Here is a 27,500-nt window from a genome sequence, read left to right on the forward strand (position 1 = left end):
AGTGGTTTATTATGCCTATATACCATAGAAACCTGTGGTCTATTGCTTTTATATAATTCAGAAGACGCATGATTTTTCCATGAGTTTACTGGCACAATAAAACATAGCTGATTGACCAATCAACGCGCGAGCATTGTGTATTATAGCCAGCAGTCAGCGTACTTAGCTAAGAGCTGGCGCCCCACTAAAACTCAAACTCAAACTAAACATTATGATTTCTAAATATAAGTATTGTAAGCAGGAATTTTCGAATTCGATTTTTAACACAATTGCTTGTAATCTCGCAATCTGATTGGCTAATTTGCCGTTGCCGATTAGAGTCTAGACAATGCTGTGCGAGTCATGCTGCCGTCAATTTGTCATGCAATGTAATAGCCAATCCGGAACGCCCATCTTGGGAAATAAACCAATCAAATTACGAGAAAGTTCTAGACAACGCTTGCTCTTTCTTCGTGTCATGATTTTGCTCACGCTCTGAAATAAACACTTTCCTTAGCGTTGAATATTGTGGTAAAAAACAAATCGAAAGTGGTTCAGCGTTGTCTGTACTCTTATCGACAACGATTCGTCATCACAGTGGTCAAAATTTGTTGTGGACTTACTCGGCGCACAACATTTTGACTACTGTGATGACGAATATCGTTGTCGATTAGAGTACAGACAACGCTGAACCACCTTCGATTTGTTAATTTCAAAGACATTTTTGTAAGTGAACGCCCAGTCAGTCAACCCACATATATCGCCGAGTCTGGAAATCGAACCCAGGCCACAATGGTGGGAGGCGAGTGCTGTCACCACTGCGCCATCCGAGCAGCCATCTAAAAACATCATCGTTTTTAAATCCAAGTATTGTAAATAGGAATTTTTAAATTCGTTTTTCAAAGACATTTTTGTAAATGAACGCCCAGTCATCCGTAATCTAAAAAACTTCAGTAACCTAAAAGTTACCAATAGCTGAGCCGGAACGAGTATTGTGTTTCTGAACGCTGGATGAGCGATTAAAAACTTTCTGAATATTCTTCTCGATTCTTCGGCAGAGAATTATTACAAACATCGTGCGCAAGGTTGGAAATTGTGTCAGAGCAGCGCATAACGATTGGCAAAATATAAGAGGAGACAATGATGGAATAGCATGAAATCTGTTATCAAAAAAAAGAGACGGAGGGCTCGATTTAAGAAAAACAATTTTTCATAAATTACACTTCGGCCCGGTTCAGACGCCGATCTTTTCATGAGCCGAACCTAATTCCTTGAATAAAGTACATGAAAAGATCGGCGTCTGAATCAATTTGGAACGGCTCACCAGTTCTTCCCGCCTGGCTTAGCTGGGAATTTCGCCTTTGGAACGACTTTGATTCAGACGCCGTACTTTTCATGTGCTGATCCTAATGCATAAATTATTATAATGTATTTCGCAAGCAGTTTACCTCAGAGAGCATGCCTACTGGAGCTTGTATACGTCACTCGCTCAAAATGGCGACGTGGAGAGCTACTTATGCTAGTCAAAGTAGCATCAGCGAAGATGATATGTGTAGTTCGTGTTTTTCTAACACAAAGTACACTTGCCTTAAATGTCAAATACCAAGTTGCAATAAGTGCTCAACGTTTGAAGATAATAAATAAAATGCAATGCGGTCTGTATCTTTAACTTCGAATTACCGCTTTCTTCCACATGGCAACGGATTGGGCGACGGATGTGTAGGTTAGCAGCATCTGCCATGTTTATTTACTACTCCTGAAAATTTGCTGACCATTTTCACTTCTTATACTGGAACTGTATTAGGAACGGCCAAAAAGAACGGCTTCGGAATCAACAGGCGTACTCAGTTTGTTAATTTGGGTCGGTCCAAATTCGAATTGAAAAGATCGGCGTCTGAACCGGTGGCTCGCGTTAAAATAAAATAAACACAAAGTCACTTACCTTGGCAAAAAACAGCGAATGGAAAAAATTTTATTTCATTAGGACTGTGTCTTTGTCGATCTTATGCTTGGACTCGAGTTTCTTTTCTTGAGAATCAAGTTGAGTTGACAGGCCGGTAATCCTTAAATAGCCCAAAAACTTGCTGAACCAACGCAAGGTTTTCGGTAGTCGCAGACTCGCTGGGCTCTCTTCTTGTGTCGACTAATCTTTCAGATTCGTGTCCTTCGTCGGTATCGGACATCACCAACGGTGTCGAAAGCGCAGCACGTAGGTCGTAGACTATTTTACAATAAAGGGAACGAACGCTCTGCAAAACGTTGTTAAATAGCCAATTACCTATAGCCAATTCCCAAGGGAACAGCCTTAATCGTGTAAATTAAGTGGGCGTTACGCAGATAACAATAGATCCTCATTACCTTAAATACCAAGAGAAGATAACTGGTTTTCAACAGATCTCTTGAGACAATAGTTAATGCATAGACATGGTTATGAAACTCGAGAAGTTCCTTTGTTTCATGTTTTTGTCCGTATTTCTGGCCTTGACCCTCCACAAAACACACCTTTTTTTCGAGAGGATCACCGATCAAATACTTCGATTGAATTATGCGCAACTAATTTACAAACCCGTGCGAAGCGAAAACAAAAGATTGTGCAGGGTCACGGTCAATTCAACATCGATTGCGAGAACATTGTTTTCGCTTTTGAAGGTTTTAAGGTTTCATAATCAGTCCCTCGATTAACTATGCTGAGACTGAGGTGACAATGGTGCAATGTAAAATTTCTGGTGGACGAACAAAAAATGCTAATGAGAGATCTTTTGTTTTCGTCCCCAGGCGGCGATGACGTAAGGTGAAAACCACCTATATTCTCACTTGTTGTTAGAGCGGTTTTCAAATGAGTGTCATTCAAATAGTTATTTATCAACAGAACTAAGATTTAGCCAATGCTGTTTGGGACTTCGCAAAAACTTGCTAAGATAAATCAGTTTAGGACGCACCTCTATTGTTTTTAGGATTAGGGTCCATCGTTGATTGGTTGTTTGTTTTGATCCATTGTTTTCTTAGTAAATCCAGGGAGTCGTTGTTGAGTCAATGCTGTTTGGGACTTCGCAAAAACTTGCTAAGATAAATCAGTTGTCGGTCACTATTAATGGGTCCGCCATAAAGCGCGTTACTGTGTTTAAGTATTTGGGTGATATCTCTGACCAATACCTTAGCTGGAACGAACATGCTAAAGATATTGTTTCTACGGCTGGTCGGTAAAGTACAACCTGTAATTTCATTGGATCTCTTTAGGACGCAGCTCTATTGTTCTTAGGGTTAGGGTCCATCGTAGATTGGTTGTTGTTTTGGTCCATTGTTTAATTAGCCAATCCTGAGGGTCGTTGTAATAGTTGCGTACTGACCCGGTCGGTATGCCAAGTCGTGTGCGCCGTTATATGATTTCACATAGTGCTAATGCCGTTATTGTTTTAATGATCAGACCGATATTGGAGTATTGTGCTGAGATCTGGGCGTGTTAGGGGGAACTAAACGGCGTTGTACCCGCTCAACCCGGAAGAGCATTCTTTTGCATCTCCCTGCAATAAAAACGGAAACAGCGGGGAGATATTTTTATTATCATGGAAGTACGGATTGTAATAATCATTGTAAATGTACATACCTAAACAAAGAAACAACATCACTATAACACATTACCTTAGTTAGAGTAAGGTCATAAAATTAAACTGGCCCGACAGTAACCCAGTCAACAGGTTCCAGTTTGAAACAACTGCCGCGCTATAGTCGTGCCACTGTCCGGTCAAATTCAATTGATTTCGCTAAGGCTGTAAAATAAATCTACGTCATTTTAGCCGATCCCAAGCTACAGTCCCGCAAAGTGAGGAAAAACAGTCACCAGCACTTTTTTTTGTTACGTAAACGCTATGATCCATTCACTGCTCTGCGCTAAAGCTAGCGTATATTTCAATTTAGTTTAGTTTACTTCCATGATAATAAAAAGATCTACCGGTTGTTTCCGTTCTTATTGCAGGGAAATGCAACACGCCCAGATCCCAGCACAAACTCTAATATCGCTCAGATAATTGAAAGAATAATGACATTAGCACTATGTGAAATCATATAACGGCGCACACGACTTGGCATACCGACCAGGTCAGTACGCAACTATTACAACGACTCTCAGGATTGGCTAAGAAAACAATGGATCAAAACAAACAACCAATCAACGATGGACCCTAACCCTAAAAACAATAGAGCTGCGTCCTAAACTGATTTATCTTAGCAAGTTCTTAGCAAACAGCATTGTCTAAATCTTAGTTCTGTTGATAAATAACTATTTGAATGACACTCATTTGAAAACCGCTCTAAATTAAACAAGTGAGAATATAGGTGGTTTTCACCTTACGTCATCGCCGCCTGGGGACAAAAACAAAAGATCTCTCATTAGCATTTTTTGTTCGTCCACCAGAAATTTTACATTGCACCATTGTCACCTCAGTCTCAGCATAGTTAATCGAGGGACTCATTATGAAATCTTAAAACCTTCAAAAGCGAGAACAATGTTGTCGCAATCGATGTTGAATTGACCGTGACCCTGCACAATCTTTTGTTTTCGCTTCGCACGGGTTTGCAAGTTAGTTGCGCATAATTTAATCGAAGGATTTGATTGGTGATCCTCTCGAAAAAAAGACCGATGTGTTTTGTGGAGGGTCAAGGCCAGAAATAGGGACAAAATCATGAAACAAAGGAACTTCTCGAGTTTCATAACCATGTCCATGCATTAACTATTGTCTCAAGAGATCTGTTGGAAACCAGTTATTTTCCCTTGGTATTTAAGGTGATGAGGATCTATTGTTATCTGCGTAACGCCCACTTAATTTACATGATTAAGGCTGTTCCCCTGGGAATTGGCTATAGGTAATTGGCTATTTAACAAAGTTTTGCAGAGCGTTTGTTCTCTTTATTGTAAAATAGTCTACGACCTACGTGCTGCGCTTTCGACACCGTTAGTGATGTCCGATACCGAGGAAGGGCAAGAATCTGAAAGATTAGTCGACACAAGAAGAGAGCCCAGCGAGTCTGCGACTACCGAAAACCTTGCGTTGGTTCAGCACGTTTTTGGGCTATTTAAGGATTGCCGGCCTGTCAACTCAACTTGATTCTCAAGAAAAGAAACTCGAGTCCAAGCATAAGATCGACAAAGACACAGTCCTAATGAAATAGAAATTTTTCCATTCGCTGTTTTTTGCCAAGGTAAGTGACATTGTGTTTATTTTATTTTAACGCGAGCTTGGACCAGCAAACAGCCTTGTTCTTCAAATTTATCATCGATCGCTCATACTTCCTTCCGTACATGCGGTATCGAATAGTGGCTTGAATCCAAGCCTGTAAGTGTAATTTATGAAAAATTGTTACTCTTAAAGCGAGCCCTAACCGTCTCTTTTTTGTGATAACAGATTTCATGCTATTCCATCATTGTCTCCTCTTATATTTTGCCAATTGATATGCGCTGCTCTGACACATTTTCCAATAATTCTCTGCCGAAGAATTGAGAAGAATACTCATCTAGCGTCCATAAACACAATACTTGTTCCGGCTCAGCTATTGGTAACTTTTTAGGTTACTGAAGTTTTTTAGATTACGGAATTCTCTACATCCTGACTGGGCGTTCACGTACAAGAATGTCTTTGACTACTGTGATGACGAACATCTTTGTCGATAAGAGTGCAGACAACGCTGAACCATCTTCGATTTGTTTTTTACCACAATATTCAACGCTAAGGAAAGTGTTTTTCAGGGCGTGAGCAAAATCATTACACGAAGAAAGAGAAAGCGATGTCTAGAACTTTCTCGTAATATGATTGGTTTATTTCCCAAAATGGGCGTTCCTCATTTACATCGCATGAAATTGAAGCGAGCATAACGCGTACAGCACTGTCTAGATTCTTATCGACAACGGCAAATTAGCCAACCAGATTGCGAGATTACAAGCAATTGTGATAAACGAATTCGAAAATTTCTCCTTACAATACTTGGATTTAAAAATCATAATGTTTAGTTTTAGTTTCAGTTTTAGTGGAGCTCCAGCTCTTGACTAAGTAGGCTGACTGCTGGCTAGAATTCGGGGTAATCATTAACCAAGTTATCGTACTCTATAAATGTTTCATTTAACTATATAACTTGTGTTCGTTGACGGACAATAATGTAATTGTTTCCTGTTGGTTTACTAGCTTTTACTGTTTCATTAAAATATACTGCAGCCTCTATTAGCATTACTACACGCGTGTAGTATATATTGCAACCAGCCTTAAATTTGTCTTTAAAAAATGAATTACTTGAACTTCAATACCTCCATTGTTGTATTCAACTTGTCAACAACTGGCTTAAGACACTGCCTGAAAGCACAACACAAGTCAACATTCCCTAAGCGAGTTAGAATAGTTGTGGGTGATCACTATAATAAAAATATTATTTTACTAGATATCAAAGGTACTTTACAAGTCCATGATCATTACCAGTTGTTATTAGTATAATTCTATAAACGATCATTACATGATAATCACCTAAGCGGTTTTTTCAAGATGGCGGCGAGCCCGTTTTGTCGAGGTGACAGACGAAGAAATTATCTTTTTTTAAAGAAATTGTATATTTTTCAAATCAACTTCGTACTGATACCAAAACAATTATTCACCTCGCCTTCGGCGAATAATTGTTGATTAGTAGACTCTAGTGCTTGTGTCGCTCACGCTGATTGCCTAACTTGGAGGTGATTAACCAACTACTATTCACCTCCGAGTGGTCTTTTCACGGCCAGGTAAATATGTATCACTATTTCAGTGAATAATTGTCAATTATTGTTATTTACAAGTTAGAGAAGTACACATGCACGGCCAGCTAACTTTCAAACACTGTTTGTTCCGCCATGGAAATACAAGGCAAGAAATATCATAAATATCTTCTCGTCTTCAAACCATCCTCGTTTTGTCGGTTCGTGCTTAGAGGTACAGTGCCTTGTCTTTTTCTACCTCAACCCCTGGTATCTATGCCAGAAACGAGGGCCTTTATTTGCAAAACGCCTATCCATCGGTTGGTAAAAGGTATTAGGTCGTTGCCAATTTTCTCGCTGTTTCCAAGATTCACGCAGTGGTTCTCAAAACAGTTAAAGTGCGCTTCCCGAAGGCTCTATACCATTCCGTACGCTGTCCTTGAATTTCATTTACTTTTCTTTTACAATCATGAAAATAATAAGAATAGTAATAATAATTATAACAATAATAGCAACGTTTTTATTGGACTGTCCAGCAACGTTCAACTACTTTGGAGATGACAGAGGCCATAGAGGATGAGATGAGAAAAGCCGTATAGATAACTTCATATTATAAGTCAACAGAGTACATTACACGCAAAGCAGAACATTAAAAAAATGCAAGGATGTTAAATCATGTCCAGGATTCAAAGCGCAAGCGCAAATTTGCCGGCTCACAAGCTTTTCGTCTCGAATGGCGCGCGATCAACAGCCTGGGATCCTTTTCCACGCTCGCATCACCGTCTCCATGCTGTTGATCGCGCGCCATTCGAGACGGTGAGCCTGTGTGAAAGCTAAAAGAAAGATTGAAAAAGTCGTAAGGATTTCGCATGCGAGAACAAAATGCCCGCTAACGAGAACCACATAAATTACAAAAGATAACACATTTCACACGATTGACAAGCTTTGGCAAAAATGGTAGCTATATTTGCGGCTTGCATGGGCCCCTTCTTGTTCTTTGTAATTTTGCTGAGAGCGTTTTCAAACTAAATTAAATCGCCAAAGAAAAAATCTTCAGTCCCATATTTGACGTTGTTATAAACTAGAAAGTAGAGTATTTGCAATCGTTGCCGCGGTTAACTCGCCTTTTCTCCTTGGAGACTGAAATGCTTGCTACGTTTGTGATAAAATGTTGCTTTCAATTTTTTTCTACACTTTAAATATTCTGTATATATCTGGGATACAGAAAAAACAACGACAACGAATCACAATATAAAGGGCTTAAGCAAGGACGACGACTACGAAGACGCCACAAAGCAATGGGTTTGGGGACAGCTATTCTTGAGTTATTTTCATAGAGTTATGTCGTAGAGCAAGAGTTAAGTTTCCAAAATCCTGAATTCAAGATTTTGGACGGCCAAAATCCTGAATTCAACATTTGGAATTCAAGATTTAGGTCTTCCAAAATCTTGAATTCAGGATTTTGGAAGTCGTTAACTCAAACTCTAAGTCATAACTCTACTGAAATAACTCTATTGATAGTTGACCTCAATGGGTTTACGTTTAATGAGCAAAAACGATTGTACTGCACGCCCCGCACGAGCGTTTGAAATTTTATGTATACTTCTTTAAAGGGCCACCGACAACCACAAGTCTTTGCGGGCGTGCAAGCTATCGGCGCCATTTTCTGTAATACAGTTTTTCTTGAAAAGTCAAATTCCATCGCCTCACATCGTCGTGTTTTGGATGCCCAGTAGCTTCAAACTTTGTTAATATTTTCCTTAATGTTTAAATATTGTATTTTTGGCGTTATTTGGGTGTTGGGTTCGTGTTAAAAGCGAAATGAAAACTGAAGAAAGGTCGTCCGCCGAGGAAGGAAAAGCGCCATGTTATTTGGCTCACTACTTCAACCTTAAGATTATGGAACGAAAGGAGGAAGGCGTTTGGATTAAAAAACAAATCGAACAGCGAATTCGCAGAAGTTCTTCTTCACGGGATGTTTCTGAAGCGAACCGGCCGATTCGATTGCCCGGATAATAACAACAACAAAGGCGCGCAAAGGACACTGGTTGTCGGTAGCCCTTTAACGTTCTCGTCCTGACAACGACGTGAAATGATCAAATTTGAGGTTGTTTAGAGAACAAACTACTGACCTTGAATAATCAATTTTTTCAGTAATTATCCGCACTTTTCTCCCGGGTTCAAGACCGTTCTGACCGTTCGTTGAATTTGTTCCAGGTAGTCCCTGGTTCAATTTCCTGGATGCGCTTGTAAATAGCCAACTGATTTGCCTCCGGCCAGTTGGGATTCTTAAAGTCGTTTCTGATCAATAGACCAAATCAGCTAACTCGATGTTGTACCCAATTCAAACCCTTTAGGAATGGAACGTTTTGTTCCAGGTATTTCCATATCATTTAAATATGAATGCTTCATCATTATGCAAATACAAAACACAAGATTCTTAATCCCGGGAGATTTGAATTGGGTACAACATTGAGTTAGCCAATTAGATCTATCCGAGGGTAAATAATGATACTTATTACTTATGATAGGATCCAAGTAGGTTGCTATTTATTCCGTCGAGCAGTTGCAGGCGGAGACAGTAAGCCCACACTGTATCGGCTTAGTCGGATCCTGAAATTTGAATTTCCTTGCCCGTCGGGCAAATATAAGTCAAAATCCATTAGCCCCGGGTTATCGGGTACTATAGCTGGTGAATCTGCGAATAAATATGGCGCACAACAACTCGTTAAGTTTGGCAAACAGTGTGCTTTGTCAAGTGACTACAGTAACTCCTATTTGCGTAATCGAACAGTTTCCGGGTATAAATATATCTAGAAAGTCTGTAAATTCAAAGGAAAGTCATAATGCGAAGTATACCTTAGTTTGTAGATCATACAGCAATCCTTCCCTGTTACATTCTTCCTCCCTGTGGCAAGAGACATCTTCGATCCGTTGGTGTTGGTATCGATGATCATTTCATCGTCACTCGGCGTAATTTCGGTAAAAAAAAATTAACAAAGCAAAAAAAGTAAGGTGACACACCATAACAGCAACCCGGTGTGGCCAGCACATCACGCATGCGCACAACCTTTTCACCCGGTCAATTAGTACCCATGGACAGCTGTTTCGCCCTTGCTGGGCCTCATCAGCATGGCGTAGCTAACATACCAGGCGGGTGTTTCAGGTACCCCTTTTTAAGTGCCAGCTCCACATTCCACGAATGTATGTGAAGCTGCTACTTAAAGAGGTGCCTACAACGTACGTTGGGTACGCCATGCTGAAATGAGTCCCAGCAAGGCCGAAACAACGATCCATGGCTGCTAATTGACCGTGTGAAAATGGCTGTGTGTGTGTGTTAGACGCTATCTGTCTTATGCTATTAGCTCTCCATTTCCAACTCTAAAAGACGTGTATTTTGTTGAGCATGGAACATAAAAATTATCTATCACCTATAACTACTCTGGAAAAAAACTGAAACTAGAACGTACAGGAAAAATGTTTAATCGGAGTTTAGTAATTCATAATCCAGGTACTCGCTAGTTTAAGAATGCAATGCGTGTGTATGTGGCTGAATTGATATGCAGCTCCGGAGTTTCGAGCTTTCAGACTTTTAAAGTCGTGTTTGCATATTTAATAAGGGGCATTTACAAGCTGAAATTTTAAGCTGGTCAGTAAGTGACGTCACTTTTCCCTAGGTCCAATCTTCTGACGTCCGATCGGTCCTATTTGAACGAGAGCAATGACGGACCGTGAGATGCAAAACTTAATCTCAAAATATTCAGCCTTTGCATAAAATACAAAGCTCAAAACTCTGTGTTTACTGAAATAGAATTTTACTTGTCTTAATGTTTACATTTTGTACTCAACTCTGCAGTCTTCACGTAAAAATAAGTGGAAATCTGACGGCGAAGAATTATTTAAAAGAAAGCTTGTTGTCTATTTTGTGCTTCATTGTTCACGGTAAAGGTTCTTCAAGGAAAAGTTCACCGGAAAACGGTACTTTTCCCCCGTCTAACAGTAGGGAGTTAGTATAAAGATCATGTACTTTTCAAAGTATGAGCTTCCAAAGAGCTTTCTAACCTTTAATTATGAACTGACCCCTAGTCAAAGTAACGTTAAATCTCGCACGATCGTTGTCACCTTAAATTAGCTTAGCAGCCTGGCCGCGCGTTCATGACGTCATTGAGGTCAACCTGAAGTTTTGCGGAAAGCTTGAACACACAAAGCTGTTGAGATTCCTCTTCGTATTCCCATTCCATGTCTTTTTGTTCAGCAGCATAGATTGCTCAAATAGGTCAGAAAAAGACAGCAAAAGAGGTATTTCTAGTAATTGTCGCCCGGTAAAGAGAAAAAGCTTAGCAATACCACGGCTAATCAAGCTTCACCGTTCATGTTCTTCGCATTTCCGAGAGCATCGCTTACCCCCAAAGGATCTTAGGATAAATTTTGCTGTCTAATAAAGAAGTGCAAGAACAAGTTTGATTGCCTGTGTATAGAACGTTTTAAGTTCTGATTTTAAAAGGGCACCTGTTTACTTTAACTGGAACTGTTATTTATTGGTCCGCCATTACTAACTTTAGAATCTTGAGAGAGCTGGGTCGAGCAGAAAATGACGTCAAAGACTCGCTGGTTTAAGAATGCAATGCGTGTGAACGCAGCTGAATTAATATGCTGCACGCCAGGCGTTTCGGGTTTTCAGATCAGTGTTAAACTCGTGTTTTGCATATATAATAAGTTGCGCTTACACGCTGAAATTTTAAGCTAGTGAGTAAATGACGTCACTTTCCCTAGATCCAAACTTCTTAGGTCTAATCTGCCCGTTTTAAACGTGAGTAATGACTGACCGTTAAATCCCAAGCTTGCACTGAAAATAAACAGCTAATGGACAAGAATCAAAGCTAAAAATTTCGCCAATCAGGTGTTAAACGAACACGTTTTCGAAATCTGAAGAAAGAAAGAAAATGATTTTTTGATCATAGTATCACTTTAACATGCATTTGTTGTCTTTCTTGTTTTTAGCACTCCCTTCCAAGTAGTTGTACATTTTTAGTTCATTATTTCTCCATATAATTTGTGTCGATTTTTATTTCCTAACAATGAACTTCATAATTACTGAAGCAGGGTGGTAACGTCCAGTTCTTTTTTACAACCTTTATTGAGTGTTTTAACGGATAAGACTATTTCAACATGAAAAGAAGAATGGCGTTTTCCTTTAAAATATCTGATTTTGTCCCACCTTGTTCAAAAGACATTTATGCAAATTTCCACAGTGTGGAAGTCCAACCACAGTGTGGAAGTCCAACCACAGTGTGGAAGTCCAACCACAGTGTGGAAGTCCAACCACAGTGTGGAAGTCCAACCACAGTGTGGAAGTCCAACCACAGTGGAACCACAGTGGACGGTTGGAAGAAAAGAATGAGACTGAAAGATTCCCTGAAGTTTGTCCACGTTGTCATCGAAACCTTAACTTTGGTCATTTCACTTGTAGTTTTGACGACAAGGGAATAGAATTGTTCAAATATACGTGCCGCACGTGCAGCTTTATTATTTTGGTTCTTTTAACCAATAATATTACTGCTTTTTGGCGATGACGTTGCCGTAGCCGTCGTCGTTCCTTAAACTCCCTACTATGTCAAATTTAAGACTTTTGCTGAATTTTTTTTCACCTGTCATTCACAAGCATTTCAATGGTTGATTACCCGTGGAGAATGTTCCAATTGTAAGGCTCCGCGGAGAACATTAGCAAGCCTTAGGCTAAAACGTCTAAAACATCTGGCCCGCGATGAAAAGCAAACAGAATAAATACATTTGAGTGGACCATCGGGATCTAAAATAACCAGGTAGCACAAACTCTCCACGTGTGCTCGACTCCGGAGCGAGTTGTCCTTGCTCAGGTCCTGGCCGGGGACGTTGTGTTGTGTTCTCTTGGGCAAGACACTTTACTCCCACGGTGCCTCTCCTCGCCCGGGTGTATAAATGGGTACCGGCGAAATGCTGGGGGTAACCGTGCGATGGACTAGCATCCCATCAAGGGGAGAGTTGTTGTGTTGGGTCAATAGACCACTTTCGATATATTAAAATTCAGTCCAAAACAAAAGACATCATCTCGAGGCTCTGGGGAATAAATATAAGGATTTGTATGAGTTTATTCCCCAGAGCCTCGAGATGATGCCTTTTGTTTAGGACTGAATTTTAATATATCGAAAGTGGTCTATTGCTCGGAGAGCGCTTACCTACAAACCCTCCGCAGTGCCTATAGCATTTCCTCCTACACATATCGACTACGTTAACTTCATCCACAGTCTCCGTGTTCAGCATCGGGATACTTTGAGTTATCTACGGCCATTGTTACAAGTGTTGGAATATTTCATTCTAAACACATTTTCCCCCTCCCCAACACCAATCACTTTCATCTGACACACGTTTGCGTTTTAATTTTACCATTTGTGGCCAAGATTGAAAGGTGAAAAGGGATCCGAGTGCTGACACATGCTCTGTAGGTTTTGATTTATGGCCATGGTATCGGGTCTTTTGTTCGCATTTTCCAACACAATTAGTGTAAGATTGCAGCAATAAAGTAAAAGTTGTAGAAGGATTTGTCCATTGGCGAGTACTAAAATTATTTCGATGAATTCGTGCCGGGATGGCGCAGCGTGTGAGAGCACTCACCTCCCACCAGTGTGGCCTGGGTTCGATTCCCAGACTCGGCATCATATGTGGGTTGAGTTTCTTGGTCCTCTATTCTGCATCGAGAGGTTTTTCTCCGTGTACTCCGATTCTCCTCTCCCCTCAAAAACCGACATTTGATTTGATTTGCGTTAATTTGTTGATTTTAGTTTACAGTGTCCCCCAGTTAGTGCTAGGGGTATCCAATGGTCCCATTCAATTTAAAAGTGCTCGCAAAATTTGGCCTTTGCTCGAATTGCTCGCAAAAATTACACGGGTGCCGCTTGCTCGTGCTCGCAAAATATCTGAACGTGCTCGCATCCTCGGGATCTCGTTAAAATGTGATCAAATGCTCGGAATTTCAGTACTCTTTGACCTTCAGAGCTAGTACTAGAGCTTGTCAGCTGATCTGTACGGCTGTAATTGGTTAGATTCTAGAAGCCTCCAAATAAATAGCGCTTCATTGCGTTGAATCTTTTTCAGTCAATCAGCGGGAAACCAGTTTGCCGATAATTGAAACTGAAGCCCAAAATGCTTGTTAGACTGAATGTCACGTTATTTACATTTCATAAGAACTCTATAACCAAAGTACCACACCTTCCATTTTAGCGTCGGGTTAGAGAGAGATGGAAACCTTTAGATCGCGTGCTTTGGATCTAGTAGATCTGCTTGAGAGATTTGAGAGCTCTTGTACTTCTTGAGCGTTCACCCAATGACTCACGTGAAGCTACGTGACGTAATTTGTCATCAAGCAGAGAACAATTGGTTGTAAGCTGCTGGGATTGGTTGAACCGCCTCAGCTTTGCACCTATTGCTCTGTTTTGGAGGTGTCAGCGAGATTATTAGCTATTACTTGGCGCAAATTCCAGCTAGCGGAAAATTTACGAACTACTCGAAGTGCTCGCTGCTCGCCATTTGTATTTTTTTAAAGTGCTCGCTGCTCTCCATCTGCATTTTCTCAAGTGCTCGCTGCTCGCAAGAAAAAATTGGTAACTGCTCGAGCTCGCAAAAATAAACACACTGCTCGCATGCTCGCAAATGCTCGCAAGACCATTCGATACCCCTAGTGCTCCAGCGCTAGGCAAACTACCGGACTAGGCGCTTAAATAAATAAAAGTTCCTTTAAAACCTAAAATAATCATATTTCCGCAATCCCGCAGCTCACTCGGAGACGACATTACACAGCGTTGGAGAGAAACAGGAATTTTACGTCTTTCTCGTAATACGTACCTCAAATCTGATGGAATCTATGTGTTACGAAAATTCAGTCATTACTTTTAACGTATGGTAAGCTTTAGCTTTAGCGCTACGACAATTTCATAGCAAACGGAGCTAGTCAGGGTACTCTTGCACGCGATGCCAAAGTGTGGTAACAAGACCGTGACGCACTTCAAGGTTTCGACCAGCGAATCCCTTGCACCCTTTGTACCATTTGCGGTGACCGTGTGAAGTGAAGATACTTTGGCTTTCCCATTTTTATTTCGTACCGGGAAATAAATGTAAACGATTGCTGCGGTCTAATTTTTCCATTTCCTCGATAGAAGTTGAGACTCTTTAATAAGGAGCAAAAAATTGGTATTCTTCAACGGAGACGGCCATTGTTTTGTGAGTAATCTAAAATGCAACTATGCAACTCTGCAACTCACACAATCGGTCACCCATGATGGTTTAGCAGCACATAATATGTACCTCAAATCTGATGGAATTTATGTGTTACGAAAATTCAGTCATTACTTTTAACCTATGGTAAGCTTTAGCGCTACGACAATTTCATAGCAAACCGGAACCAGTCAAGGTGCTTTTGGACGCGATGCCAAGGTGTGGCAACAAGACTATGACGCACTTCAGGTTTCGACCAGCGGATCACTTAGCTTGCACCAGTCCCAAGGTCTCAAACTAGGTTTTGGCATACCTTTCTCCGCCACAACAGACACGGAGGAAGAGGAACGTTTTCCCTTGTCCATATGTGACAGATTCCTTTCCAACCCTGAGTATAGCTCCTCTTCTGACATACCATAAGGTTACGAGCCATATAACATTTGACAGTTTTGTCATTTTTTCTTTCATGTAGTACGCACGGACAGTGCGTATTGCTATGAAGTACATGACGTTTGAACATGCGCATTTGCTGGACTACTCCAACAATGTATTCTCGTGATCGACCAAGGCTCTGGGAAACTCTATGTAGGAGAACATGCGCTGTAGGGTTCTTATAGCGAAAAATTGGCTATTTGAACCTTACGGCGCCTGCTCACTCCTCGTCCTAACATGAATGCACCAATTAGAGACGCTTTTGATTGTTCTTCACGAAAACCAATGAGAAGACACTTAGGCACACTTAGGGTTCCTCAGAGATCTTCTCTCCCGCAGTCAAGAGAAGAGCTCTGTGGTCGAGCTTGTCCAGCAATGTTGTTTGTCTGAAAACGTAATCATGAAACAAGCATTTTTATCATGTGGGTATTGAAATGCGAACTAAAAAATAAGATCTAATATCTCGCACTTATCTTGACAATTTGAGCAATTGTCTCTCATAGCCGACACCTGAAAAATCCAGGTAATCCCCTCCCCCGCGACGCCCGCCCAACGCTCCTCACCACGAAGTCGCAGGGCCGGATCAGGCAAATCTGTCGGGCTCACTAGCGAAGGACTCAATGAATGAAAGAAATGTATAGTTTGAATTGCGGGTTTTAGACGAAATGGAGAAGTGATCCTCGCACTTGTTGAATCCTTCGCCGGTTGAGCCCTTCGCCGGCAGATTGGCCTGCTCCCGGCCGTGCGTCTTAGTGGCGGTGGGGCGTTGCGCGGGCGTCGCGGGGCTCACGGGCCCGAATCCCGTTGGAGCCAGCTCACTTTTTCAGGTGTCTACTACAAGAGACAATTACTTAAATTGTCCATATAAGTGCAAGGATCACTTCTCCATTTCGTCTACAGCCCGCACTTCAAAATATACATTTCTTTCATTTAACGTATAATATCTATTGATAAAGTCAAGAATTTGACCAGGTAAATCGTATCGTGCTTTGAAAGAAGACACCAGTTGTGGTTATCATTCAAGGAAGGACATTTCGTCCCTGTCCTCACATTGAGTTTTTTTTTTTCTGTTTTTAAGAATAAAAAAGTAAAGTTGATAGAAAGCCAAAACATATTTAAGACTTCGTCAATTGTTCATCTACAGAGTAAGTTGAAAGTAAAGTGAGTTAGAGAATATTGAAGGCCGAGGTAAGTCGAAATTGTTTCAGCACCAGAATTAAGAAAGTAACATTTAGCTGGTGCTTGATGATTCCCGGCTGTTCTTCGGTAATTCTCTCAGTCTTGGTTTCTTGTAACTGGGTCAAGACAAGATTCTCGATAGTAGAGACGACTGGTCATTTATCGTGGGCGAGGTACTTGTCTCAGCTGAGGTAGAATAAATTAAAATTAAATTAAAAAAATTAAATAAATTAAAATAGAGTACTTTATTTAAGGGTGGTTACAAATATGATGCAAGTTACACTGTTTTCCAGTTTGTCCCACTGTATACTCAAATCTTTTAATTACAAGAGTTTGTTTTGACCAAATTCAGCTGCAATTCAATTCCTATGAAATCTAAGTCAATATTATTCAAAAGCGCGATATTACCATTTCTCACGTACTGTCACCTTGAATGGCATTTCTGCAAAGCTAGCGACACTCGAAAGCTTGAAAGATTGCAAGAAAGAGGACTTAGGGCGGTTTTCAAGGACAATAATTCTAGTTATGAACAATTATTAGAGAAGGCAGATCTACCTACTCTACTAAACAGACGCTTACAGGATCTGTGAATCCTTATGTATAAAGTAAAGCATAAACTGTGCCCTGCTTATATAAATAACATCTTTAAAGAACCAAATAGTAATTACAATTTGAGGCAAGCAGATTTCTCTATACCCAGGTATGAGACAGTCACCTACGGCAAGCACTCTATTAGATATCTTGGGCCTAGGCTATGGATAAAACTTCCCAAGAGTACCATGGACGTTACAACCCTAATGTCCTTCAAAGGCAAGATACGCCAACTTAATATAAGTGAACTTTTAAATGATGGCTGCGCAGGCTGTAGCCTTTGTTCATTTTGATTTCTGTATATTTTTACTATTAATCCTGAAACTAGATAACTGTTGATATTTTACCTATTATTGTATATAATTTTTAGCCTGTAAATTTTTCGCTAATTGGTGTGCCCAAATTAGTAAGGGATTTCTTTTCCCTGGCTAGTTGGCTTTTGACACTCTTAATAAAGTTTCTACTACTACTACTACTACTACTACTACTACTACTACTACTACTACTACTACTTCTACTGTATTTCAGCGCATGTCTTTTTAGAATTTGAACAAACTGAAATGATGACAAAAAATTCTGTTAAACAAAAAAATTGCCAATTTCGTTGAAGGCAACCATCGTAGTTCTCAAAGTTGCGAATTTTTACCGGTAGGCTGGAGGATCCCAAGAACAATGGGATGGGAGGGGATGCTAAATTCCTAGTGATATACGACGTTTTTTTCGCCCTGACGGCACATGCAACATCCTTGTGCTTCTTCATCTATGCTCTGTCGATAAAGTACTTAGGAAAGAATAAGTAAGTTGCGAGGAAATGAATGGAGATGAGGTTAGAGAACGGATCCCCATGTCCCATCTATTTTTTGTTTCGCAAAGCTATTTTAAGTTCTCGTTCATTGCGATGCCGCGCATATTTAATATTTATTATATAGATACTGATGAAATACTAGGATTTTCCTCCTCGCGAAAAAAACCATATCTTCACCCCGCGCAATGAACATACTTTTATTATTCACATGTGAGAATATAGGTGTCGTCATGATAACGAACACGATTAGCCAATAAAACGCCAGCTTCCCCTTCATTGTAAGATACTTTTGTGCTTTAATATAATTCTTCTCTACTACATTAACATTTTTATTGCACAATTTTACATTATGAATTGTTTTTCATAACTTTCATATCTTGTTTCATGTTACACAACATGCGTGTTTTAGCGGTTGGGGAACACTTTTTCATCATTTCGAAAATGAGTAAAACAAGTTGTTTTAAATCTAGACATTTCATAGACATTTGAAATGTCTATTTTATGAACAGAACATTACATGGCCGCTTGGGGATACCATTTTATCTTCCAGTGCTGAAAGTATCTCTCACAAGTGAGCAAAGCGCATTTCCCCCGCGGCCATGTAATATCCTATTTCATTAAGTTAGTACAACTGGCCAATCAGGTTCTTCTCTAAAAATAGCTGCGTAGCTAAAATTAGATTTTAAAAAAACTGTTATTGGAGGAGGCCCATGTATGGAAGGGCATCCGTTCTTTTACCTCACCCTCTCTTGCTGTTCCGGGTCTTGACCAATTTGATGCTTTAGGAGCTCTTTTCAATAGACCTTATTCACGATAGCCGCCATGTTGGATTTGCCTTTATCGTGCAAATTAGCTACACATTTCTGAGGGGGCAAACAACACAAGTTCGAGACGTTATAACGAACATCTTAGCCACACATATGATTTGTTTCACGTTCATTGAATGTTTATCACCTAAGTAGTAAAATAGAATGATTACACAAGTTACTTCGATGTTTTTTTATTGAAAAATGAGCAGACAACGAAGTAGACAGTCAAAATGTCGGAGGCAATCAAAAGATAAAAAAATATTATAAAAGGTAATTAATTCTAAAGTCTAAAATGTACTTTTAGCAATGTTAATTCAATACTTCGACGAGCCGATTTTCTGCAATTTGCCTTTATTCCATTGTTTGCCCCACAGCATAACACATGGCTAATTTGCATGACAATTTAAAAACCAACATGGCGGCTATCGCGAATAAGGGCTATTGCGTCGAAAGTAATAAGCGAATTGTTTTGGCTTTGCATTACTTCACTCAGTGATTGTTTCAAAGTTCTCGCGCCATTTTTCCAACCAATCGTGGCTCGCGCGTGCACATTTTCCTGCGCTTTATGTCGGCTACGTGTAATTACTTCTACTTTTGATTGGTTTACTGGATTGTCTCCGTCCTTCTTGATTGGCCAGAGTAATTACTTGGGTTTTGGTTTTACGACACTTGATTAGAGCGGTTTCAAATGCTTGTCGTAAAACCAAAACCAAAGTAATTACTTTCGCCAATCAAAAAGGACGGAGACAATCCAGTAAACCAATCAAATTTCGAAGTAATAGCCCTTTTCACGGTTAGTTTTCTCATTTGCATTACAATATAATCTAGCATGTATGTGACGCAATTTCGGGCTATTTTGTAGTTTTAACCCGAAATTGCCTCGCATCCACGTTAATTACATTGTAATGCAAATGAGAAAAACAACCGTGAAAAAGGCTATCACGCGTAGCCGACACAAAGCGCGGGTAAATGTGCACGCGCGAGCTACAATTAGTTTTGGTTTCACTTCTGATTGGTTGAAAAAGTGGCGCGAGAACTTTGAACTAATCACTGAGTGAAGTAATGCAAAACCAAAGTAATTATCTAATCACTTTCGACACTCAATTGAAAACGACTCTAAAACTCGCTCTAAGAGTCATGTCGCAATTTGTTGACACAGATTAAAAGGTGCTCAAACACTATTTGTTCAGTACGCTTCTCTCTCTTGGCTGTATCATGGCAACTATCGGTAAAACTGATTTTCAGGAGGAAGCATTTTTTTTATTGAGACATATCACAAACGCATTACTGCATCATGCATGGGGTCGGACCTTGTTACGTAAAGAATAAAGGGTTAAGTTTCCACAGAAAGTGTCATGCTGCGTAGGCGAGAAGTGGAACACGAGATTTTGGTTTCATGAAACGAGTTTATAAGGGAAAAATATCCACCGAAAAAATTAACATTGGCGAGCTGATAGCCCCTGTCAGAGCTTCAGCTGAACTTATGGTCATTATAACCTGTAGGTCAAAAATTCAATTGGCTCTAATTCGTTTGCAATACTGAATCAAAATGCTAAGAGGAGAGGCATTTTCTCATTTCGAAATAGTGACTTGGATTTTAATTCCAGCTACCCTCTGCCACCAGGAACAGAAATATCGAAATAAAACTTCAAAACATTTTTTTTATTCCGTTATGTTTCACGCAAACGTATTCTCGGGGCTTACTTACTTGAGACACAATGATTTGACGAAGAGCATAGACCTCTTACACAGTGGCGGCCAAATAAGATCTATTCTTTTGTTTTAAAATAAGCCTTTCTAGCCTCGCTACGACGAGCACATTTCAAAATAACATTTGTTTCAAAATGAAGGCAGTAGGTCTAATTAACACAAATGCAAAATTAAAGAATGAAAAAGTGGTCGCCATTTATGAAAGTGGTCTGTGATTAGGTATATAATGCTTTCCGGCTAAGTGCAGCCATGTCAAGGGGAATGGCGAAATTCGCTAACTAGACATTATTTTCTTACTTTACTCACCTTAAGCCCATTATTTCATGATTGTTAAATACGCCTTCGATTCGCGGGTGAACGCATGGAAAGAGGTCATGATCAAGACATCCAGCTAATAATTGATTCTCTGGGTACCTCTGAGTGAACAACAACGGACTTAGCAAATGTCCATATTCCCCTCCCCAGTGCAACTAATTGAGCTTTGACTTTCCTTTTGTGAAATTTGGAACAGAACAACAGAGCATTTTTCTTGATACAACTTGGGAAATGTTATGCCATGCATTTTGCCCAGTTTGTTAATGATGTTGAAAGTTCTACTCTTTGTAAAATGTCAAGTGCGTTAAACACTTTTTACCCAATTTTACAACCTCGTACCCAGTTTATCGCAGAGAAAAACATATTTATTTGTGAGTGCTTGAACCGCCGACAGTCACACTTCACTACTGAATTCAACCGTCACGCAGAAAAAAACATGGCATCATATTTGTGTTCGATTTTATTTCTTGGACTCCAGATCATCGATAATTGATATATATGCATTTTACTTAAAAAGCAAAAAAAAATAACGTCTGTTAAAATGTGTGTGTGTGTGAAAATACTGCGCATTCCATCCCATGACACTGCCCCTTTAAGCTCATATTGTGGAGAACATTTAGTAGAATCTTACTGCAAAAAATTTCTGATACAAATTAGCTGAGATATCTCTTTTCATCATATTTGAACAAAATTTGGTTGAGTGTATGACGTTATCACTTGGCTAATTTGCATATTTTAAAAACTCGAATATCTCTGGAACGAAAAGAGATATTTGAAAAAAGTAAACAGCATTTTTCTTCTCACACAGACTACTTGTTTATGTTTCAAAATGGCTTACCCCTTTAAGGGCCCACTGACGTATTTTTTGGGGTGCGTTGCTAAGGATGTAATAGTTAAGTAATTTGAGAGAATTTGGCATTATTTTGGACAGTTTCCAACTTTTGTAAGCCAATGACCCTAAATATGACGTCATCATACCACGCCCATAGTCACGTGACCAATAAAAGAAAACTCTAAATTTGTCTCCGTGCTACGCAATTTGGGTATTTAATCGATGGTTTGATAATTTGTATTCGTTTTTGCATCCAGACAAGCATGGTTTTCTTTTTATTTTGAAAAATGGTCTTTTTAAAGACATAAACGATACTGAAATACCCATAACTTTTTCAAAAAAGATGATTTAAAAAAAATCAATGCTTATCGATATTCTGTATTTGGGGGTGAAACGTGCCATGTAAAAAAAAAATAATTCAATTTAAAACCGCCGGAAATTTGGCTTTTTCCTCAAACCGGAAGTCAGTTCGTTTACGCATGCGCAGTTGATCTGAGAACGAGTGCGAGAACCTTCGATGGAAACAACAGTTTGTGCGGGGACTTTTGCTTGTGAGTTGCTTGTGAGTGGGTTTTCTTGCCAGCTCATGATATGATGACCTCAGTTACCGGAAGTAACATTTCACTTCCTTCACAACGCCCGAAAAATCCTTACGTCTAGGCACTCATTTTAAAAAGGTTAGCTTACATGAAGTAATCGGTCATCACAACAATGATCGAAAGCTAACTGGGTTCTTAGACTGTTGAACATTGCTGTTTACTAGTAAAATGGTCGTTGAGGCTTAAGTAAGCACTATTCTGACTATTTGAGATGCTGCTTACACGTGAATCAACAGTACTCATTAGAAACAGTATTTTTAGGGTAGTCCATTTGGGTAGTCCACGGACTGGGGGTCAGCGAATTGTACCGACCCGTTCCACTTAGCTCTGTCTTGGTAGTTTAGCGGTTATTGACTCGCTTCCTACTTCTGTGACCCGGGCTCAACCCTGGCCTCGGGTCGTATGTGGGCTGAGTTTCAGTCGTCTCAATCTGACTCCGAGGTTTTTTCTCCGGATTTTACTCCGGTTACTCTGGTTTAGTCGACTCTCTGACAATTACATCCGGCTGCGGGGGGATACCCTCGATATGGATAACCTCTGGCATCCTTCCCGTTCATTAAATACGTTTTTTGTTACGGCCCCACCCCACTCTCGTTGTTATTATATTTTTTTGTTTTTGTGTTTTTTTTTTCCTTATTTACTGTCCTCTCCCCAAAGTTTAATTTGTCAGAGAGAAAAGCAGACATAACCGTTAATATGAAAGCGCAATCGGCAGCTTCCTCGCCAAGTCGTTTGTAATGAGCCTGCTCAAAAGAAATCTTGTGTTTGTTTTATACGTGATCCGATTTTTTAATTGACGTTTGTATACCCGAGTGCTTGAACGGATGTGACAGAAAAACTCTTCCATTGTCTTCGCGAACGCGGGAAATCAGGCACTGCACGTCTCAATTTTTTTTAAATACTTTGGTCTGAATTTGCAAGGATACAACCTTTTTGTTCGAGTTTCTTTTGAACGGAGAAATCACGAATGTGTCGTTTTAAAATTCGAGATGAAGCAAACCTGTGAAGCCAGCGATGGTGAAATTGAACACCAAATGAAATACGAAACCGTCACGAAGTTACAATCCTAAACGATCATAAGGGCTCTCAAAAGCATTTGGACATCCACCAGACACACGAATTGAGGAAGGTTTGGAATCGCAATGGCTCGTAGATTCCACGCCATGTGTACATATTCTTGTAGTGAGGCTGTGTTTATATTCATAACTTTTGTTCCATTCATGTCGTTTTGTCAAGGTAAGTTTTGCATTATTTTTACTAAAATGATCTTCTCTCATTTCAACAACTTTTCCCGCGGTGCGATAATTTACAGTGTTTGTTTTGGGAATCTCCAATTCCAAAATACGAACTCTTTTCGTCTTATTCAGCCTTTCTCTTCATAGAGCACGCGAGCCTTGACTGTTACGATTGTATCTTGATTTCGTGTATTTTGCTGTTCCCGCTGTGACTTTTGCATGCAGAAGCTTACGGTTTTAGATCGAGAAATCTTTTTTTATTTTTCTGGACAAGATATACGTATGGAGATGGAGATTGTAAAAGATAGTCTGTTCTTTAAAGATTGTGTACGCCTCGCCAAGTCGCCCCATTTATAAGCTTATGACAAAGAGTGCGTAGATCAAGCGAAGCGTAAGTCCATAACAAAAAAAATGAATTTTTAACATGACGATTTAACACCAATTATTATTTTTAGATGACGAACGTACGTTTTAAAACAATGCTCGTCCTTATGCCAGCATTGTGGCGTTTTTTTTGTAAACAATAAACATGGTGATAAAATATTGAGCTTTTGATGCTAAAACAGGGTATCGAAGTGCGTTCAACGGTTTGGTAACCTCCCGGGAAAATGTTTGCACAACTTTAATTTATCATGGCAGAGTGCACTTAATTTGTCGGTTCGGTGTGCTCTCGAACTTTAAAGTGAGGACTTAATGGTGGCGGTAGTTTCAATCACAGTAATGAAATTAGCAGTATCTCACAATTATTATTATTATTTTTTTTTAGATATATTGTTTTTTATTATATAGATACTGATGAAATACCAGGATTTCTCCTTTTACTAAAAAATCATATCTTCACCGCGCGCAGTGAACGTATCATTTTTATCTTTCACATGTGAGGATATCGCTGTCGTCATGGTAACGAACACGATTAACCAATAAAACGCGAGCTTCCTCTTCGTTGTACGATACTTTTGTGCTTTATTATAATTCTTCTCTACTACATTAACATTTTTATTGCAAATTTTACATTATCATGATTTGTTTTTCATAACTTTCATATCTTGTTTCATGTTACACAACATGCGTGTTTTAGTGGTTGGTGAACACTTTTTCATCATTTCGCAAATGAATAAAACAAGTTGTTTTAAATCTAGACATTTCATCAATATCTATATAATAAACAGAACATTACATGGCCGCTTGGGGATACGACTTCTCGTGCTGAAAGTATCTCTCACTCGTTCGCTTCGCTCACTCGTGAGAGATACTTTCAGCACTCGAAGATAAAATTCGGATCCCCGCGCGGCCATGTAATATCCTCTATTTAATCACCCAGGAATCAACATCGGGTTCAATATATCTAGCATGACAAACGTTTAGATTTCATTATGATGTTGTATGACGTGACTGGGGCTGACCTCGCTGGGACTTCGAGTTAGTCCCTCATTTAGTGCCTTTTTTCACTAAATGGAAGTTACTAAATAATAAATAAATAAATAGACTTATTTAAAACAAGACTACAAATGACCAAAGGTAGCCTACTTTTGTCGAAAGTTTGCTTTGACGACTTTTTCTTGAAGGTGTACAAGTAATCTAATACATACACTATTGCTTTAATTTGTACGTGTGTTCTCCTTTTTATGTGCCAATATTGTAAAATTAAGGTAATGCTCTGAGACAAAAAAGCAAGGTGATGTATTATAAGTGTATTTTTGTTGCACTGTTTACTATGTGATTGACAATCATTTTGTTGTTGCTAGTTTATATCTGTTTCATGTTTAATTCAAGTCTGCAGTCCAAAAGAAGCAGTAGGAAAGTGGCCAGCCAGGATGTTTTACAAAGTCATACCTTACCAATGGTCATAGCACGCAATGAAAATTCCAGTGATGCATCACAAGGCGTGAATAACAATTTTCTCCTTACTCGTTGTAGAATATCCCACAATCTTTTCCTCCGAATCAAGAGGCCCCGAGTTGAAACCCTACAGGGGCACTGCGGAAAGTCTTTGTCCCAAAACAAATCAATAGTGTACACGTGACATTGACAATAATTTAGTCTAATACTTAACAATTAGACCCTTCACCTGCACGGGGGAATGGAATAATTGTGTTAGTAAATTGTCAAACCGGGTTTGCCGCCGATTTTTATTTCCATAATTTTACAAAGCGTCCGGAAAGAGCATCTTGGCGCACTATTTTCCATATGACGTAAAACTTCTAAGCTCATAGTCAAAGTTTTTTAGCCAATCAAAAAGCTAGAAATGCAATAGTCAGAGCTGAAAATTTACTAAAGATCAATAGCCCATAAGGTGAAGCCGAATGGGCTATTGACCCATGGCCCTTGAGGGCAAAGGGTCTAATTGTTTTAGTATCACTTAACTAGTCGGACAGAAAAGGCAATAGTAAAGTTGGCATATGCAAGTTAAAGAAATATTTATTTGGAAATAAAACCAAAGAAAGCATCACGCTTTTCGCTACTCGAGGACTATTAATAATCCTCTAGTAGCATAGCCAATCAAAATGCAGGATTTGCATTAGTCCACTAGTTGGCTGATACTAAATGTAAGTAGTAATCAATCAAGGGAGAATCACAAATTATGATTTACCATAGAAAATTAAAGAAAGCACAGTTGGAACTGAAATGTTATGCATGCCGAGGAATGAAACAACAACAGCAACAATAATAATAATAATAAATTATAATGACCAGTTAAAGTAATATTTTTTATTTTGTCCTCTATATTTTTATACCGTCAGATCACATGCTGCCTCATCCTGTTGGATTGTATCCACTCAATGATCTTTACAGAACTGCAGATGCCAGTTGCTATGGTAACCTAGGTGGCACACCTGAAGATGTAAAGCTTGTGAAAGGTCCTTTTGGTAAAGAAAGTACTGCGTACCAATTTGCAGGGATTGGTACAAGTTACATTAACATTCCAGGAAGTCGTCATCTTGACACACAAAATTCTATTACAATTTTAGTCTGGATATTTCAGACAGGTCATGCGGGTTCCATTATTGCCTACTTCAATAGTAAGAGACGTGGCCAAGGTGATGTCACAAGAACTGCATCTATTGAAATTCTCACATCTAGCACTTCATCTGTTTCATCAAATTTGCGTGGACGCAATGGAAAGAGTGTTCATTCATTGAGCAACAATTCTGTTACTCTTGATAAAGAGTGGCATTATGTTGGAGTCTCATATAACCATATTGGTGGCACAGCTATACTGTGGATAGATGGCAACGCTGTCCAGCAACCGATCCTTGGAGATTTTAAGTTGAGCACAGATGGAGATATAAGAATCGGTGGCGGGCAAGGAAAAGGTGATAGTTTTGAAGGACGCATATCATGTGTGCAAATCTACGACAAAGCATTCTCCAGAAAGGAAGTGGAAGAAGTAAAAAACAGATGCTTAATGGATGATTGTGGTAAATATCATTTCAAAAGTATGCAGTACACTACAGTAATTGCAAGGATTTTCTTGCAAATGCATCATGGACTGTGCATGATTCACTAGAAATGTTTTTGCCATATTTCAGCTATCAGTTTAATTCTTACTCTCTCTCTCCAACAGTTTTAAAAAGTTTTATCTACTTACCTGATAACATGTCCATTTCAATTCAACAGCTCCAATTAACTGTGCAAAATCCACTGCACCATGTAAGTTAGCATCGATTGTTTGTTGCTATTATGGTAGATTTCATAACTAATAATAATAAGTAATTTTATTTATGGTGGTAATAGCCAACATAAGACTTAATGAGCATTTTGCACTTATGGTGAGTTTAGGAACCCTTTTGCTCTGAAATGTTCTCATATGGCAAGTACCGGTAAAAATAATCTGGAATTAGACAGTTAAATTACTGTGATTTTCATAATTCTGCAGAATCTCACCTTCAAGTGCTAAGCACTAAAGTGTGTTCCATCAATCAAATTTCCAAACATACATGTAGCCAGGAAGAGCAATTCCTTCTCCAGAAAGAGAATTGGGGTTTTTCTTTAATTCACAGCTCGAGTACCATTATGATTTCTTTTTAGAGGTTCTTCAGTAAAAAGATTTCTACCTA

General features: G+C 39.4%; 1 protein-coding gene across 1 annotated transcript in view; it reads left to right on the forward strand.

The window, feature by feature from the left end:
* Positions 1-23,035: 23,035 nt before the first annotated feature.
* Positions 23,036-27,500, forward strand: part of LOC138042481 (uncharacterized) — a 12,343-nt gene continuing 7,878 nt past the window's right edge. The window contains exons 1-3 of the mRNA XM_068888385.1: positions 23,036-23,443; positions 26,184-26,861; positions 27,061-27,093. Coding sequence (XP_068744486.1) covers positions 23,350-23,443; positions 26,184-26,861; positions 27,061-27,093 — 805 coding nt within the window. The 5' untranslated portion in view covers positions 23,036-23,349. The remainder of the gene's footprint in view (positions 23,444-26,183; positions 26,862-27,060; positions 27,094-27,500) is intronic.

This window comes from Montipora capricornis, chromosome 3 (genome assembly GCF_036669925.1).
Source record: "Montipora capricornis isolate CH-2021 chromosome 3, ASM3666992v2, whole genome shotgun sequence".
Taxonomy (NCBI): Eukaryota; Metazoa; Cnidaria; class Anthozoa; order Scleractinia; family Acroporidae; genus Montipora; species Montipora capricornis.